At 39.5% G+C, this 20,056-nt stretch overlaps 1 protein-coding gene across 4 annotated transcripts in view; it reads left to right on the top strand.

Annotated features, from left to right (window-relative positions):
* The first annotated feature begins 8,973 nt into the window (after positions 1 to 8,973).
* Positions 8,974 to 20,056, top strand: part of AUH (AU RNA binding methylglutaconyl-CoA hydratase) — a 159,609-nt gene continuing 148,526 nt past the window's right edge. For all 4 annotated transcript variants that reach the window (XM_060015103.1, XM_060015102.1, XM_060015101.1 and 1 more), the window contains exon 1: positions 8,974 to 9,254. In XM_060015103.1, coding sequence (XP_059871086.1) covers positions 8,996 to 9,254 — 259 coding nt within the window. In that variant the 5' untranslated portion in view covers positions 8,974 to 8,995. The remainder of the gene's footprint in view (positions 9,255 to 20,056) is intronic.

Raw genomic sequence — 20,056 nt, 5'->3', positions numbered from 1 at the left:
AGCAACTCCACAAAGTCTTGAGAAGTAGTATCTGTTTGGTTGCTTTTAAAATTTTTTTTTGTTTCTGGATAGCCACTAATCAAAAAGATAGATGAACTGCACTGTCATCCGTTGTTTTCCTCTGAAGCTGTTGAAAGCCCTAATAGCCAGGGCTTAGCTAATACCTATTCTTCGAAAGTATTAAGCTATCAGCGCCTCCACTATCACTGCCACCTGCCTAAATATAACAAGGACATTAATGAGGATAGCTAGGTGTCCTGGGGAAAGAAGAGAACTTGAAGAGAGAGGTAGGACATTATGACAAAATTCCTTGTGCTGATTTGCACAGGACTCTGCAGCTTACTAGTTTTTTGACCTTCGACAAATTGGTTTACAAGCCAGAGTCCTCCTCTGAGAGTGTCAGTGTCCTCCTCTTGCGCTTGCTCTGAGAACAAGAGGGGAGAGCTGGTGGCACTGTTTGAGAAGAAAAACTTGCCCTCTATCCTCTTACTTTAGTGCCTGGGGCCCTGAAAGTTAAATTGGCAAAAGACATATCAATAGGAGAAAAAAGGTTTATTTCTATGTGTGTGCATACGGGAACTAACAAAAGAAGTAGCTAGCTCCCTAAATGGTTAAAGTTAGAGGCTTTAGACCTAACTTAGAAGGGGAAAGGGAGGGGACTTCTATGAGAAGAACAAAAAAATTTCACTAAGAAGCACAAATGGGTTTTAAGGAGAACAAACCAAAGATAAGAACATTTTTGATAATGTTTGTTTAAGCAGGTGTGAGTGGTTTTTTCTTCTTCATGGCTGTGAAACTTCCCAAGGAAGGGATTTACAGTATGTTTATCTTGGTCTCTCTCCTGGGAGTAGACCCGCCTCCAAAAGGGGATTTATGACAGCCTCGTTTCTCAGCAGCTCCTGCTTAGTCAGATAAAGGAAGTTCTTAGAAGGCTTCTTTCTGCATCTGTTGAATCTCAAATTATCTTCAGCTTAAAATCAGGAGGCTGGTGAGGAGCTGGGTTAAGGGGACGTAGGTCAGCAGAGCTGGTTACAGGGAACTGAGGAAGAAGAGTCTCTGTTATAGACCCTATTGTGCCTCCCCAAATTCATATGTTGAAGCCATAACCTCTAATGAAACTCTACTTGGATATATGGCCTTTAAAGGGGTAATTAAGATTAATAACATAATAAAAGTGGGGCCCTAATTCAATAGGACTGCTGTTCTTAGGAGAAGAGACAGAGACGCCAAGGAAGCATACACACAAAGGTGAGGCTGTATGAGGACATAGCTAGAAAATGATCATCTGTAAGCCAAGGAGTGAGGCCTCAGGAGAGACCAAACCTGCTGACACCTTGATCTCGGACTTCGAGCCCAGTTTGTGGTATTTGCTATGTCAGCCCAAGCTGACTTATAAAACTTCTTTAGACTCCTTTACTGATGTAGAGGACAGAATAAACTCCTACCTACTTAAAAAGTGTGTAAGGAACAAGGCACAAGAACCCCAAGACCTGAAGAGGATGGGCTAAATCACAGCTTTCCAGTTACACTCTGACAGAGTGGGAACCCTTTTTACCTGGCTGAGAGACACTATAACTTTAAGGACTAAAAGAGGTAAAGAGCAATGGTGTTGGCCTTCAAATCTTAGAATTTTATGGCCAATTCTCATCCTAGACATGCTCATAGCCAAGCAGAGATTTAGGGCTCAGTGGGGAAGGCACCATTATTCAAACGTTCCCTGGGTTTGTCTGGGGGAACTTGATAGAGGAAGGGAACTTCAAAGGATCTGAGGGGCAGGGTAAGGCAAACGGGTGGCTTAGAAGAGAAGGCTGGCTGAGAGGCATGGAGTTCTTCCAGAAGCATCAATGCCCAGTTGACCAAGGCAGGTTTCCAGCTCAGTCCAGGGCAGCACAGGCTCATTGGCTTTGAATTAGGGTCCAGGTGGACTGTGGCATCTATCTTTTATTTTGTTTTAATAATTTTTTTAAAATTCTGTAACTGTTCTAGACTTACAGAAAAATTGAGAACATAGGACAGAAAGTTCCCATATACTCTACTCCCAGTTTCTCCTATTATTCACATCCTACATTAGTATGGTACATTTGTTACAACCAATGAACCTGCATTGACATGTTATTGTTAATTGAAGTCTATACTTTATTTGGATTCCCTTAATTTTAAACTCATGTTCATTTTCTGTTGCAGGATCCAGCCAGGATCCCACACTACATTTAGCTGTCATGTCTCCTTAGGTTCCTCTTGGCTGTGACAGTTTCTCAGACTTATTTTTGATGATCTTGACAGTTTTAAGAAATATTGGTTAGGTATTTACTAGAATGTCCCTCAACTGGGATTTGTCTGATATTTTTTACCATGATTAGAATGTGGTTATGGATTTTGGGAGGAAGACCATGGAGGGAAGATGCCATTTTCATCATATCATATCAAGAATGCGTACTATCGGGCTTCCCTGGTGACGCAGTGGTTGAGAGTCCACCTGCCGATACAGGGGACGCACGTTTGTGCCCCGGTCCGGGAAGATCCCACATGCTGCGGAGCGGCTGGGCCCGTGAGCCATGGACGCTGAGCCTGCGCTCCGCGATGGGAGAGGCCACAACAGTGAGAGGCCCGCGTACCGCAAAAAAAAAAAAAAAAAAAAAAAAAGAAAGAAAAAAATAAAAGAATGCATACTATCAACATGGCTTATCGCTGTTGACGTTAATCTTGATCACTTGGCTGTGATGGTGTTTGTCAGGTTTCTCCACTGCAAGGTTAGTCTTTCTATTCCCCTTTCCGTACTGTACTTTTTGGAAGGAAGTTACTACATGCAGCCAACACTTAAGTAGTGGAGAGTAATGTTCTCCCTCCTCGAGGGCAGAGTATGTACATAAATTATTTGAAATTCTTTTGTTTGGGTGATATGTCTCTTCTCTCCTTATTTATTTATTTATATCAGTGAGTATTCATGGATATTGAGTTATAATCCTATACCTCTTTCTTCCTTCCTTCCCTCCCTCCTTCCTTCCTTCCTTCCTTCCTTCCTTCCTTCCTTTCTCTCTCTCTCTCTCTGTCTCGCTCGCTCTCTTTCTTTCTATCCAGATTTGGCTATTGGCAACATCCTTCAGGCTTATCTTGTATATTTCCTATGCTATCCCAGTCCTAGAATCAGCCATTTCAACAGGGACCACTTTTACTGAAGAATGGTATTAGAAACCAAGATCTGGGCACTAAGTGTGCTCATTGCTACTGGGATGTCATTGCTTCTAAGTCACTCAGCTGAGAGAGCAAGGAAATATATGTGTGTATACTAACCCATGTACATAAACTTTTCTAAATATTTCTATATGTAACCATCTGTATCTATACTAAGCTAAATATGAGTTTATACTGATGTCTCCAACTCTATTTCCTTATCACATACATCTTTCTAGCACCTCCCCTGGCTTATCTGTATTCTCCCATTCCAAGAGTGAGAAACTGGCAGCCACCATCTGCCATCCATTTACTTAGATTTTCATTGGCTTAAAAAAAATTTGAAATGTTAGTATCGTTACTGGCATTATTCCCTTTGATGCTGTAGTTGTCTCAGGTTTGGCCAGTGGGATTCCTTTCAAGCCGTGTCCTTTCACTGATGGAGATCCACCAATCTTTGAGCAACTCATTGTTGGCACAAGAAGATATTCTGGACTCTCCTTGTATTTTCTCTGTCTCAGATATAGAACCAGCCATGTCTTCAAGGAGTCCTAATCTACCCAGGCTTTTACTGAGATATAATTCACATACAATTCACCCATTCAAAATGTACAATTCAATGGTTTTTAGTATATTCTCAGAGTTGTGCTACCATCACCACTATTTTAGAACATATTCATCAGCCCCAAAAGAAGCCACATATTCTTTATCTATCATCCCCCAATGTCCCCATCTCTCCCATCCCTAGACAACAATGGCATGTATCCTCAGAGTCTGGTGTGTATGTCTGTTTGTGTGTATGAGTGCATATGCCATTGATTATGGGGTTGGCAGGAGAAAGAGGCAATATCTGGGAAATCATGATCACACAGGATCTAATGCAGAGGGTGAAGTTTCCAAATGACAGGATCAGAAGGGATTGGCTAAATTCCTCACAGATGGGAGTAGGGGTAGGTATGGGTAGAGTAAGGCCCTGATGATTATTTGGGAAAAGTAGATAATACAAGGTAATAATTAAGAACTCAGTTTCTGGAGTCAGGTGTTTGAGTCTCAGCTGTGTAACATATAGCTATGTAACTCTCAGTGATTTAAACCCTCAGTTTCCATGTCTATGAAACACCCACTCTCTGTCTCATAGGTCTCAGGAACTCACAGGCACACATGGTTGTAGTTGGCACCTATAAATGTGACCTACATAATCTTGGTGGGGGATAGAGTGTGGTGTCTGGTCAAGGAGACCTCTTCAGGGCAGAATGAAAGAGGCTGTCCTCTGCCATACTTTTTCTCTGGGGACAATGTCCTTGGGAGAGGTTCACTAAAAACCTCCAAGAGTCTGGGGATTAAAAAGTGACCCAAAGAAATTCAGGGGGCTGTTGTTTTAATTTTTATTTTGGGACTAACCATGAGTAAAACTTTGCATCCTTCTTGAAATGTACCCTGTCCATTCTCTGTACCTTAAAGTTACAAGTATTTAAAATGCCTATTTAATACTTAAAAAGCTTTATAGAAAATTACACAGACAACTGTCTTACCATGAATATAATTATATGTATATATTTCTATCATTTTCTGATCATTGTCAATGTGCACAGTTTCTCATAGTTTTATATCATAGAACACATAGATTACAATTGTTCCCATGTGTCACTGTATACGTAGATCCTCATAGATTTAACATGACTGTAATTGTATACACAATTTCATACACTTGTCTTTTATATTATCATTCAATTCTGAAACATATAATTAGCAATTGCTCCTAGATAGCTTATGTGGAAAGACAGTCTGCAGTTTGTAGTTCCAGCTTTCTTGTGAAACCTATCATACTTTAGGGCTTTGAATCTTAGGATTCATGAAAGTTTTGGTTTAAAAGTGAAAAATGAAAAGACTCTGTAGCAGGGACTTCCCTGGTGGCGCAGGGTTTGATCCCCGCCTGCCGGGGTTCGATCCCTGGTCCGGGAAGATCCCACATGCTGTGGAACAACTAAGCCTGTGTGTCACAACTATTGAGCCTGCTCTCTAGAGCCTGCAAGCCACGATTGCTGAGCCTATGCACCACAACTACTGAAGTCCGCATGCCTAGAGCCTGTGCTCCGCAACAAGAGAAGCCACTGCAATGAGAAGCCCACGCACCACAATGAAGAGTAGCCCTCGCTTGCCACAACTAGAGAAAGCCCACACACAGCAACGATGACACAATGCAGCCAAAAAAAAAAAAAAAAAGAAAAGAAAAGAAAAAAGACTCTGTAGCAGATTGTGCTCCCGAATATCTGTAATCCCCCTTTTATATAGTAATAGAATTGTAGTTGGGTATATGGCTGCCTAGCACAAGGTTATATTTTTGGGCCCCCTTTGCTGTGGAGACTGTGTGGTTGCAGGAAGTGTGTAGAAGGAACAGATGCCTTGATAGAATTGGGTGCTCCCTTCATATTTTCTGTCTTGCTGGTGGCAGGGAGCAGCTACTCTAGACCCAGAGCCAGAAGTGAAGTCCCATGTCGAAGATGGCAGAGCCATCTTACCATGTCTGGACGGTTAACATTCTCTCTTATTTAAGCCATTTTATTCATGGGTGGTCCAGCCTTTATTCTGATATACCACTTTCCCATTGATTGTTTCAGGTAAGACAGTTTTAAAATATACCCTCATTCTGAAAATGCCCAAAAGTTTTGCTTTGTTCCTCACATAGTGTTTGCTAAGCTATTTTTGTCTCTCCACTTGTGGTTGGTCACATGTTGGTAAGTGTTTCATTTTACTGGTGACACCTATGCCCTCCTATGTGTTCTGTGCACAGGGCTGTATTCTAGGAGGAATGGCTCCTGCCACTGGGGGTTGGCTGTATTCCAGGAGCTCAGTGTTGGTCATCCTGTATTGCACACGTTTAATATTACATAGAAGTAAGCATTAGAAAAATGTCAGGATGTGGCAGAATAAAAAGACTGTTAGCTGAGAGCTAGCTGGAGGCAAGATCCCAAATCCTGTAAACCAATGGTAGTAATTGTAGTAGTAACAGAATTCTGCAAACACCAGCCCTACCTTCCTCTCCCAACTGATACTCATTGTTCCCAGATCACATCTTTTACTGAAAAGTAGAAGGAACCAAAGGAAAGTAAATTTTATTGGACACCTTAAGATTTATTGAGAGGTTGTGCAAAACAGTGATTAAGAACTTGAGGACTGAGGTCAGATATATCAGGGTTCAAATTCCAGCTTCATGACTTATTAGCTTTAGGGTTCGGTAAGTAACTTAATCTCAGTGTCCTCATCTGCAAAACTGAGATAATAAACCAACTTTGAAGTTTTCTGGACATTAAATAACATATCTAAAGTCTGGAATGGATTAAAAAGGAAGTTGATAAATGGTCATTAACATTATCTGTTCTGTTCCCATTTCTTGATGTCAAGTGCTTTACATACTTATGCCATCAACCCTATAAAATGGGCATAACGTATTAAAAAACAAAATTTAACTGAGTAAATTTGAAGATCTAATTGGCTTTATGAAATCTAGCAAACCAAGAGCTACTTGGAGAGGTTACACAACAAAGAAGGCTTTTATAGTAAGGAGGGTGGGACAAGGAAAAGAAGTTATTAGCAAAGAAAGAATAAAATTTCATTGCAGTAAAGTAAAAGGTCAGGTGACACTGGCTCCTCATTGGCTGAGCTATGGTGTTTTCTATTGGCTGGGCTTGTTGCTGGGCAAGAAGGAAGTTTTCCTTCCTCCCCTGTGGTAGTAAGTAGTAGTACTTCCTGTTTGGGAGTGCATGTTACTTCCTGGGGTAAATAACTGACCAGCTTCCTGTTGGGGTAATTGTCCTCTTCCTGCTTGGGGTAATTGACAATGAATGGTAGGATGTGAGAGTTCCCTCCATAGGCCTTCCAGACTCCTGTTTTAGTTGCGGTTTCCTTTTATTAATTTTCACGCATACTTATGCTGTCAACCCTATAAAATGGGCATAATCCTTCCCATTCTAAAGATGAAGAAATTGAAGTTAAAGAATTTCTGAGGTGAAATAGATATCATATTAGTTATTTTGCAGATGAAGACATGGAAGCATGGAGTGTTTAAATAACTCATGGATGTCTCAAAGCAAAGCAATTGCGGAGAGACGATCCAAAGCCATGTCCGACCTGATATTTGGCAATTCTCTATTAGTTGTCACCCCTGACAGGTTGTCACAGTCATGGTGATATTTGTTATTTGCACTAACTTTCAAGAATCAATTTTCTTCACAGATGGGCATATCCACATGACTCCTTTCAATAAAGACCAGAGTCACAACTCTTAGGGAAGAAACAAGTGTCCCTAAGTGGTGTTTTCTCAACTGGCTCTGTGCTCGTCAAAACCATTGGCCATCCTTCTTACTCCGATTTCTAATATAACATAAAAAATCTATGATTAGCCTTCTGCAGTTGTCCTAATCAATCACAAGTATTTTCTGAGGTTATATTATTTCAAACAGTACTGTGTCAAGTGTTCTGTAACTCCTTTATTTGAATTTACAATCTATTGATGAGCCAACATAAAGATATCAAAACAATTAGCAACTAATACAAGGGAACAATAATTAAATATTTAATTAAATAGCTATTGATTAAATAATAAAATATTAAATTAATATTTAAATATTTAAACAGTAAATAAATATTGCAATTATTGCAGTAGTTGAACTGTAAATAGAATTCTGAGTTTCTTAGGAGAAAAAGTGAACATGATTATAAGAAAAGGGGAAAGATACAAGAGGAAGCAAAGTTTTTCCTTGTCTTCAACTTCAAGAGATTTCACAAGTGGCACTTTACAGAAGATAGAATAAAAGATGCCCTCAACAACGTTCTCACAGGAGACACAGAAATGGAACCCAATTGCCTTTTTCTTTTCATTTTGGATAAAGCTGAGGGTCTAACATTGGAGGAAGTTTTGCTTAATACTCAAAAATGTAATCAGTGCATAACAGCAGAAATTTGTGTGGCAGTGGGAATATTCTCATAGCAGCATGCTTTTCAAACAATATTCCCAAACACGCCTTTTCTCCGTTGAGATTTGATAAAAGCTAGGTAGGAGAAAATTGTATACAGTGTGCTTTGATGGCCACCTACACTCTGAGTTGATATTCTGCGTTTCTGGTTGAGGGAAGGGCCTCTGTGCTCTAAATCCCACCTCAGCATAAGGTTTGGCTGAGCCTCTTTGTTAAGATGCTGGTTCCTGATTAGGATTAGACTCCGGGACGGGCCGTGCCACCTGCTTGAGTTGGTGGGCTGAGGACCCTTGTTTTTATTGGCTGTTCTCACTACTTTCCTGTACTCTGTATGGTAAGCCTCATGTATGTTTATAGGCATGTTTAACCGATAACCCTTGGCCCTTATATATATGAGTAAACCGGAGTCCCACGCAGAGCTGCTACCCTGTCAGCCAAACCTGAGACCAAACATTTTAGTTCACCTTTGCCGCTAACTCATGACCCCAGGGCATGGCCCAGGGAGTGTAGGGAGGCGACCCTCTCCGGGGAGTTCTTATAGAATATGTTCCCCCTAAAATATTCCACAGCCTTGGAGAATTACTTTCTCCCTTCCTTTGCTGTACAAGCCATTACACCTCCTGTCAGGCAAGGGAGGCCTGAGAAAGTGGAACCTGGAACGCTCTGTCATCGGTGTTGGGCGGGGCGAGGGTTCGGGGGCGGAGCCTGGCGCGAGAGGGAGGCTTTAGGGGCGTGGCCGGGCGGGGCGAGCTGGGGGCGGGGCCTGGGCATGCCCTGCGGCGTGCGGGGGGCTGGCCTGCGCGCGGCGGGGGCGGGGCAGCAGCCGCAGGCTCACGCCGTAAACAGTCAACATGGCGGCGGCGGCAACGGCACCCGGGGCCTTGGGTATCTTGCAGGCCGGCCGCGCTCGCTTGGTGGCCGCTTGCTGTGCGCGGCTTGGCCCTGGGTGGAGGCTGTCCGGCTCCTGGACGGTCCCGCGGGTCGACCCGGCGACCTGGGCTCGGGGCAGGACACCCGCGGCCGGGGGGGCGGCCTGGCGGAGGGGCTACAGCTCTGAGGTGAAGACGGAGGACGAACTGCGGGTGCGGTATCTGGAGGAGGAGAACCGAGGTGAGGGGCGCGACGCGGGCGGCCGCCGGTCCTAGGAAGGGGTTGCAAGGTCGAGTGTCCGGGCTGACGTCAGTGTCCGCCGAGAGGCTTGGGGGGCCTTCCCCTCCCCCTCCCAAGCGTTGCAGCTGTATAGTGCTCTCCTTGCCTAAAGGTGTCCTTCGGAGCAGCTTACCTGTAAAAGTGGCCCTACTCGGCGCCGAAGACAGAAATGCGGCTTACGTCCTCATCTCTAGACGAGCCAAGGTCAATAAACCGGGTGTGTGATATTTGCTTCCAGATTTTGTTCTTGCTCTGTGATTCCTTTCTGTCAACTCAGCTATCAGGCGGAGAGTTTTGGAAGCTGCCTTGACAATGCACCTTATTATTCTGAGTCTTCTTCAATTTAAAGCGGTGCATCTGGAACAATTTTTCCCCTTGCCCATTTTATCTTAGAAGGTTAGTTTTGTGGACTATTTCAGTTCAGTTAGACAGTTTTGAGCATTTTCTTGGTCTTCCAATTCCCTTGCTGAGCTCTGGGGGACACAGTTGTGGATGATGTTGATCTTGCCCTTGAGCTACCTCCTTGGGTGGATGGAGATAGATGCATTAGCAGTACAATACAGTGGGAGGAAGGGTTGTGATAGAGGATGTGTGCCAGTCGGTGGGATTGCTGTTAAAGCTCAATTCCTTTCACTTGCCTTGTTGGGAGAAGTTAAATGGATCAAGAAAGGTGGAAATAGCAGTTTGCCAGAAGAGTAGTCATTGAATTTTGACACGCAGTTATTGAGCACCTATAATCGGTTAAGCAGAAGTGCGAAACGAGTTAAGTCATGATTGCTATCTTTAAGCAGCACCCAGTATAGCGAGGAAGATAGTGGTGATTAAAAGGTTATGCTAACTTTAAAGGCTTGGCGACAGCAAAGGGCTGTAGTACCCCCAAGGTTCATATGATAGCTATATCTGGGGAGATTGGAAGACTCCAGAAGGGGATTCTGAGGGTTAAGTTAGGGTTTTGCCAGATGAAAAGGGATCCAAGGCATTCTTTGCAATGGGATGTGACATTAGTGAGGGTTCCTAGGCAAACTTCTCTGTGCTTCAATTTTCTTCCGTGCAAAAAATAGGAAAAATAATACCAACTTTGTATGCCTACTGTGGAGATTAGACGAGAGGGTAATATAAATTGCTCACTGAGTATCGATCTAGCTCATAGGGGGTCTTCTGTAGTATGATGAGTTATTTCTTTTATTTGTTTATTATTTCATACAGACAAGAGCATGGTGAAAGGCATGGCATGGGAACATGTGTGGTGTTTTGGGGAAATGGCATAAGGCAAGTGTGGTTGTAGTGGCATGACAGGCAGAATTTTGAGAAATTCAGCTGGAAAGTAGATTGGCACTGGAGTGATTAGAGCCATGAACGCTACCATCTTTTGGGTAAGCTTAGTCTTGCCAGCATTTCAGTTACATTAGGTGAACCAGCAGTACATTAGATTCAAATGCATTGCAGGTACAGCTAGTAATGTGCACCATATTCTGTATTTTTTTGACCTAAATGAATGCATATTGAACGTAACTTTTTATAAAATGTATGGAAAGTCCTTCAGTTAGGTTTCAAATGGGTCAAGGAGAAGAAATCAGAATATAAGTCAATTTGATAAATTCAGAATGTTTTGTCACTTGAAATGTAAAAATCAGCTATTGGGGAATACGGGTTCTAAAGAAAATTGACCTGCTTCCTTTCAGGATTGGAAAGGTGACAACTCAGTTTTGTTTAACATTATATATGCTTTACTTTGCTTTGCTTTACTGTCAAACCAGCAATAAGCAGTGCAAAGAAAAACATGAGTTCAAGGCTGGTGCAGGTGAAGGAATCTCCCTGGTGCCTTTGCTTATCAGGGGCGAGTCCAAAATTTGGTGCTCTTAGCAGCCTGCAGGGAATATGACAACTCCACTGGGTCAGAGGAGCCCCAGACTGCTCTCTGCCCTGTAGGCCTCTTTAGGCTGGTGGAGGTGGGTAAATGCAGAATACATCCGTACTCATAGGTTGCTTGGGTTCCATATTTGTAATTTGTTGTGGAAGCACAGTTAGACAACCAACTTTCTTTAGTCGTTATTTCTTGCATTGTTGTCCAGCCTCCTCAGGGTTTTAGAGCAGCAGTCCTGGTCATGGTTTACAGAGGTCTCTCCTGGTTTCCTGCAGTGGCTGCCTTTATAGGTCAACTGGTCTCCAGTCATTCTCCTTCCCAGTTTGTTCTTTGCACTGGTGCTGGGGTTATTTTTTCAAGGCCAAGCAAGAATCACATCTCTGTTCAGTTAAAAACCTCTAGTGGTCTCTAATGCCTACAAGCCCTCACAGCTGCAGGCCTTTACAGACCATCCATCTCCCTTCTGCTGCACCTAAGCTTTACCTTTTCTTGCTCTTATGTGTCTGTGCTTTTGCACACATCTTCTGGAATGACCTCTCCCTTCTCCATACCAACCTTCTCCCAGTCTTGCAGGCTTCTACTCATAATTGTGACCCATTTTAAAGACCATTTTTGTGAACCTTATACCAACTTCTGGTAGAAGTAGAGCAAACAAGCAAATGAATAATTCAAGTTATTCTTAATGCCCACTCCTACCTCATCATTCACATCTGGCTTATCATCAGGTCTTCCCAAGTGCCTTTGTAGTCTTTCCATTTTTATCCATGTTCTTTACCAACACTGCTCTTGTCCAAGCCTGTATCATGTCTCAGGTGGCCTGTTGAAGAGGTCAGCTAGCTCATCTTCCTACTACATCCTTTTTTTTTTAAAAAAACCAGGTTGATTCCTTTCACATTTTTCTCATGTTTTAAAGAATACATTCTTTAATTCCATATATTTTATGGCATGTGAATTCTATCTCAATAAAGCTATATATTTAGATGTATATATTTTAAAATTTTATTGAGATTAATTCACATATAAAATTAAAAATGTACAATTATTTTTAGCATATTTACAGAGTTGTGCAACCATCACCACAATCCAATTTTAGAACATTTTTATCAATCTAGAAAGAAACCCTGTTCTTTTTGGCAGTGTCTCCCCATTCTCAATACTCCCTCTCCCCCCAGACTAAGACCCATTTATCATCTACTTTCTGTCTCAATAGATTTTTCTACTTTGGACATTTCACATAAAGAAATCATATGTGGTTATTTATGGCTTCTTTCACTTAGCATTTGGTTTTTAAGATTCTGTTATGTTGTGGCATGTATCAGTACTTCATTTGTTTTTATGACTGAGTAGTATTCCATTGTTTGGATTTTTTTGTCTGTTCATTATTGATGTACATTTGGATCATTTCCACTTTCTGGATCTTGTGAACAATGCTGCTTAGAACATTCATGTATAAATTTTTATGGGCATCCTTTTTTATTTCCACTTAGGAGTGCAATTGCTGGATCATATGGTAATTGTACTTCTATGATTAACATTTTGAGGAACTGCCAAAGTTTTCCAAAGTGGCTGCAGCATTTTACAGTCCCACCAGCAAAGTGTAAGGGCTCTAATTTCTTCACATCATGAACAGTAATTGTTTGGTTTTTGATTATAGCCATCGGGTGTGTTGGGAAGTGATATCTCATTGTGGCTTTGATTTGGACTTCCCTAATATTTAAGGATGTTGAGTATCTTTTCATGTGCTTATTGGCCGTGTGCTCTAGAATAAGAAATTTTACTTATTCTTTTCCAATCTGGATGCCTTTTATTTCTTTCTCTTCTGTAATCTCCCCCTTTGGACCCTCTGTTACAGTGTAGACTAAAAGTATCAACAGACATCCTAGTCTTTTTCCTGATCTGAGGGGAAGGCATTCAGTCTTTCACCATTAAGTATGATGTTAGCTATGGGTTTTTTGGTAGATGTCCTTTATCAGGTTGAAGAAGCCTCTGTTTATTCATAGTTCAAGTGTTTTTATCTGGTTGAATTTTGTCAGATTCTTTTTCTGCATCTATTGAGATGATTGTATGCCTTTTCGTGTTGAGCCTATTGATATGATGTATTACATTAATTGATTTTCAAATATTGAACCAGTCTTTCACACCTGAAATAAATCCCACTTGATTTTGGGGTGTAATTATTTTTATACATTGCTGGATTTAATTTGCTAACATTTTGTTGAGGATTTTTGCATTTATGTTTATGAGAAATAGTGACCTTTAGTTTTCCGTTCCTGTGATGTCTTTGTCTGGTTTTGGTATACGGGTAATGCTGACTTCATAAAATGAGCTAGGAAGTGCCCCGTCTGCTTCTGTTTTCTGGAAGAGATTGTAGAGAAATTGCATCATTTTTTTCTTTGAATGTTTTAATAGAATTCACTGGTGAAACCATCTGCATCTGATGCTTTCTGATTTAGAAGCTTATTAATTACTGATTCAGTTTCTTTAATATCAATAGATTTAGCCTATTCAGCTTATCTATTTCTTGTCCTGTTAGCTTGTGCCTTTCAAGGAATTGGTTTATTTCATGTAAGTTAGCAAATTTGTTGGCATATAGTTGTTCATAATATTTCTTTATTATGCTTGTGGTATCAGTGGGATTCAGTAGTGATGAATTTCTGATGTTAGTAATTGATACTCTCTTTCATTTCTGATATTAGTAATTTGTTTTCTCTCTTTTTTTTCCACGGCTAGCCTGGCTAGAGGCTTATCAATTTACTGATATTTTTAATAAAGAACTAACTTTTGATTTGATTGATTTTTCTTTACTGATTTTCTACTTTCAATTTCATAGATTTCTGCTGATTTTTACTTTTCTTCCCACTTATTTTAATTTAATTTGTTGTTTGTTTTCTAGTTTCTTAAGGTGGAAGCTTAGATTACCAATTGTAGACGTTTCTTAATATGTGCATTCAGCGCTGTAAGTTTTCCCCAAGCATTGCTTTTGCTGCATCACATGTATTTTGATAAGTTGTATTTTCAATTTCATATAGTTAGAAGTATTTTAAATTTCTCTTGAGATTTCTTCATTTACTTATATTTTACTTAAGTACCTTATTTAATCTCTAAGTATTTTGAGGTTTTCCAGCTGTTTTTCTGTTATTGATTTCTAGGTTTATTTCCATTGTCATCTAGGAGGATACTTCAGTATGATTTCTTTTTTTTTTTTTTTAATTTATTTATTTTATTTACTTTTGGCTGTGTTGGGTCTTCCTTGCTGCGTGCGTGCTTTCTCTGGTTGCGGAGAGCAAGGGCTACTCTTCATTGCGATGCGTGGGCTTCTCATTGCGTTGGCTTCTCTTGTTGCGGAGCACAGGCTCTAGGCACACGGGTGTCCGTAGTTGTGGCTTGCGGGCTCTAGAGCACAGGCTCAGTAGTTGTGGCGCACGGGCTTCGTTGCTCCGCGGCATGTGGGAACTTCCCAACCCAGGGCTTGAACCCTTGTCCTCTGCGTTGGCAGGCGGATTCTTAACCACTGCGCCACCAGGGAAGCCCTGATTTCTATTTTAAATTTGTTAAGGTGTGTTTTTGGCCCAGAATGTGGTCTGTCATGGTGAATATCAGTATGACCTTGAGAAGAATGAGTAGTCTGCTATTGTTGGATGCAGTGTTCTATATTCAAGTAGATCTAGTATTCAGTTAGATTTAGTTGATTTTTTGGTTTGTGTTCAGTTCAGCTATACCCTTAATTGATTTTCTGTCTGATGGATCTATAAGTGATAGAGGTGAGTTGAAATTTGCAACTATGCTAGGGGATTTGTTTATTTCTCCTTGTAATTCTATCAGTTTTTAAATCATGCAATTTGATGCTCTATTGTTAGGTGGATATGCATGGGTTATTATGTTGCAGAAATGACCCCTCCAGCATTATGTAATGCCCCTTTTTCTCCCTGAGACTGTTCTTTGTTCTGAGATCTGTTGTCTCTGAAATTAATGTAGCTACTCCAGGTTTTATTAGTGTTAGCATGGTTTATCTTTCTTCATCTCTTCATTTTTAATCAGTCTGTGTCTTTATGTTTAAAGTGGATTTTTTGTACACAACATATAGTTGGGTCTTGTTTTTTTTTTTTTTTTTTTTGTGGTACGCGGGCCTCTCACTGTTGTGGCCTCTGCTGTTGCGGAGCAAAGGCTCTGGACGCACAGGATCAGCGGCCATGGCTCATGGGCCTAGCCGCTACGCGGCCTGTGGGATCCTCCCGGACCGGGGGGACCAGGGCACGAACCCGCGTCCCCTGCATCGGCAGGCAGACTCTCAAGCACTGCGCCACTAGGGAAGCCCTGGGTCTTGTTTTTAATCCACTCTGACAGTATCTGTCTTTTAATGTATTTTAGACCATTCATACTTAAAGTGATTATTTAAATAGTTGGATTATTATGTATTTGTAACTGTTATCAGTTACCCTGTTGTTTGCAATATATATTTACAACTAATCCACGCCTGCTTTTTAATAACACTATACTGTTTCATGGTGGTAATGGTATAAATGCATATTCCTATTTCTTTCCTCCCATTCCTTATAACATTACTGTCATTTATTACCCTTTTCTGTAAGTTACAGTCACCCCATACATGGTTGGCATTATTGTTTTGAATAAGTTGTTATCATTGACATCAATTAGTTTTGAGTCAAAAAGAATCTTGAAATTTACTTAGTAGTCTGTTGTTAGCAGTAGTTGGTCTTAATAATTCTGAATATGTTTTCTTTTTATTATAGGATAGAGTAAATGAAAAAAATGTTGTTCTTGGGAAACAGACTTTTCACTGTGGTAGGAGAGAGAAAGTACAAATATGGGATGGGGGAAGAAATATGGGAAGGTGAGGAAGAAATATGGGAAGAAATATGGGAAGGTGAGGAAGAAACCTGTTACCTTGGATTTGAATTAGAGTTATCAGGACAAACTTACAAAAACCATAAGTATATTGTATACAAACATGTTTATATTTATTTCCTATTCTGACCATTGAAACAGTCTAAAAGGAATGATACCACAGTAGCAGTGAACATATCTAATGTCCAGATTTTGGTTTCTAAAGACCGTTCCCCCACTGAAAGAAGCCAGAGCTCTTTGGAGAAATGTCTGATTTCAGGTCTGGAGCAGGGAAAGTGAAAGGTGAGCCTGGAATATCTTTGTGAGTCAAAAAGCAAGGAAATGTTCAAATACTAAAAGGAACATGTCAGAAGGACATAGAAACATGTTAAATACTAAAAGGAACATGTCAGGATATAAGCTTACAAGGGCTTTGAACATTAAAAAATACAGTGATAATGGATTATAGCACCTTGAGTAAAGAATCCGTGAAGCCATGGTGATTATTCAAGATGGTGGGGTAGGGAAGAAGATGTTTTTATAGAAGAATGGTAGGAATGATAGAAAATAACCACTTTTGAAACCACCAATGTAAAAATAAAGGAATTATCATGGCAGTGTGAGATACAGACCCTTTATCTTTTTCCAAATGGGTATCCAGTTGTCCCAACACCACTTATTCATCTTTACCCCACTGATTTGAAGGGCCATTTTTATCACAAGCTAAATTTGGTCTTTCTGTTCTGTTTTATGGTCTCTGTAGATGTTGCACTTCTACATTATTTTATGATTAAAGCTGTGTTGTGTTTCAGTGTATGGTAGGGCTAGGTATTCCCTCCTTCACCTTTGCTGTTTCTTTCTTTTTTTTTCTTGGCTCTTCCTGCCTGGTTATTTTTCCACATGAGTTTTGGAATATCCATGTATAGTTTCAGAAAAAGGCTTGTTGGTATTTTTATTGACATTGTGTTGGATTTAAAATTAGGGAAATATTTATGATACTGCTTTCTTTTCTACCTAAAAACACAGAATGTGTTTCCATTTTTGCAATTCTATTTTGTTTTTTTTTAAGGGGAGTTTTAGAAGTGCCCACCAGTAGGGTTTGCACATTTATGTTAAGTGTACCCCAGGTCATCCTGCCTCCTGTCTGGTTGTTCATAAAAATGAGATGATTTCTTTCAGTATATCTTCTGTGTGTTTGCCTTTCTTCCTCCCTCCCCCCGCCTCCTCCCTCCCTCCCTCTCTCTCCTTCCTTCCTTCTATATGAAGGCTATTTTATCTGGATATTTAATTTCATGTCTTTTAAATAATGCTCTTTTGTTGCAGTAGTTTTTCATTTGATTGTTTTGGGTTTTCTAGGTTTACAGTCATCATCTGTTAATGATTTTCCACATTGTTTCTAAAATTTGGGTATTATAAAAATTGCATATCTCCTTTTGTTCATGTGAAGGAGTTCTGGGTTCATTATGTTTTTATTGTAGCTTCTTATTACTTCTGTAGTATTTTAAGGAGACTGAATTATATATGGTTTATCAAAAGTATTCTGTCAGTGCTTTTCAGTTCTTTGTGTATTACAAGTGACTTGTTAGTAAAAATAGTTAAATTATTGAGGTCTACAAAATTCTAAAGTAACAATATATGCTCATGGTAAAATAAACAAACAAACAAACAAAAACACTATGGAAGGATGTCATCTCTTCACTTTCAAACTGTTTCATCAAAAGTAAAGACCTTAAACTTATATTTTGAGTCTTTGCTGTGAATCATAATTTTATTCACTTTCTGGTTTGTGTTACCTTTATAATTATTTTTATAGACAGTATCTGGACTTTTTTGGTGTAAGTTCAGAAAATGTTTGCTGTTCTATATCCTTCATCTTCTAACCATACAATTTCTGTCATTTGTAACTTTATATCATCAAAGTTTATGATAGTTACATTTTGTTCTCTTACAGTTGTCCATTGCTGTATCTATAGATTGAATATAAACAGGGTTTAGAATATTATTGGTAATAGTTACGTTGGTACTGCTTTCAGTATATCTCTAGAAGCAGTCTGCTTTCCATCTCCACTCCACAGCCTGAAGCCTGTGTGCTGTCATCTCTCATCTGGATCTCTGCAGTAGCCTCTTGTTTGGTATCCTCCAGTATACTTTTTTTTTTCTTTTTTGTAACTGTAGGTGAAATTCACATAATACAAAGTTTACCATTTTAATTTTTCAAAGTGTACATTCAGTAGTTTTTGGGTTATTCACCATGTTGTACAGCCATCATCACTGTCTTAATTCCAGAACACTTTTATTACTTTCAAAACAAGCCCATGCTCTTTAGTCAGTTTCTCCATATTCCCCCTCCCCCCAGTTTCCAGAAACCACTAATTTCCTTTCTGTCTTTACAGGTTTGCCTATACTAGGTATTTCACAGAAGTAGAATCATACGATATGTGGCTTTTTGTGTCTGGGTTCTTTCAGCCTAATGTTTTCAGAGTTCGTCTGTGTTATAGCATGCATCAGCACTTCATTCCTTTTTATGGCTGAATAATATTCCATTGACTGGATATAGGACATGTTGTATTTTTACTTTTTAGATATTATGAGTAATGCTGCTAAATACTTGTGTACGATTATTTGTTTGAACATAGGTTTTCATTCTTTTGGATGGGTATCTAGGAGTAGAATCATTGGGTCATGTGGTAATTTTATGTTTAGTGTTTGGAGGAACCACCAAACTGTATGAGAATATGAGAGTATGGTTGAGAGTTCCTAAGTCTCCACATCGTTGTCAATGCTTATTTGTTTCCTCTTTTAAATTACAGCCATCTTATTGGATATGAAGTGATACCTCATTGTGGTTTGATTTGCATTTCTCTAATAACATATTATGTTGAGCCTCATTTCATTTATATATCTTCTTTGGAGAAATATCTATTCAACTCCTTCGCCTGTTTTTCAGTTGGGTTGTCTTTTTGTTGTAAATAGTAAGAATTCTGTATATAATCTAAATATAAACCCCATATCAGATGTATGATTTGCAGATATTTTCTGTGGCTTGTTTTTTTTACTTCCTTAGTTTATCTGTTTTTTTTACTTCCTTGGTTTATCTGTTTTTTCTTTTGTTGCTTGTGCTTTTGTTGTCATATTTAGGACACTGTTGCCTAATCCAGGATCATGAAGATTTATACCTTTGCTTCCTTCTAAGAGTGTTACAGTTTTAGCTCTTAGATCCATTTTGAGATAATTTTTGTATGTTGTGTGAGGAAAGGGTCCAACTCCATTCCTTTGTGGGTGAGTATCTAGTTGTCCCACCACTATATGTTGAAAAGTCTTGCACCATTGAATGGTCTTGGTATTCTTGTCAAAAACCAATTGATCATAAATTTTTATTTACTTAGGTCTTTTTAAATTTCTTTCAGTGGTGTTTTATAGTTTTCAGTGTACAGTCTTGAACTTTCTTCAGTTTATTCCTAAGTATTGTATTTTTTTGATGTTATTACAAATTGAATTGTTTTCCTAATCTCATTTTTGGAGTGTTTATTCATAGTGTATAGAAATTTAACTGATTTTTATATATTGATGTTGTATCATGCAACTTTATTGAGTTCATTTATTAGCTCTAATAGTTTTTGGTGGATTCATTGGGATTTTCTGTGTATAAGATCATGTTATTTGTGAATGGAAATTGTTTTACTTCTTTTTTTTTCCTATCTGGATGCCTTTTATTTCTTTTTTTATGCCTAATTACCCTGGCTAGAATTTCCAGTACAACACTGAATAGAAGTGGTGAAAACAGACATCATTATCTAGTTATTTATCCTAAGGAGAAGACTTTCAGTCTTTTAACATTAAGTATGATGTTAGTTGTGGGTTTTCTATAAATGCCCTTTATTAGGTTGAGGAAGTTTCCTTCTGTTACTAGTTTGTTGAGGTTTTTAAATTATCATTAAAAAAAAATCATTTAAAGCATGTTGGATTTTGTCCACTGTTTCTTCTGCATCAGTTGAGATGATCATGTAGCTTTCAAATGTTTTCTTTTATTCTGTTCGTGTGGTGTGTAACTTTG

Source organism: Delphinus delphis, chromosome 6 (assembly GCF_949987515.2).
Source record: "Delphinus delphis chromosome 6, mDelDel1.2, whole genome shotgun sequence".
NCBI lineage: Eukaryota > Metazoa > Chordata > Mammalia > Artiodactyla > Delphinidae > Delphinus > Delphinus delphis.
Note: the sequence above shows the minus strand (reverse complement) of the source record. Positions and strands in the feature narration are given on the sequence as shown.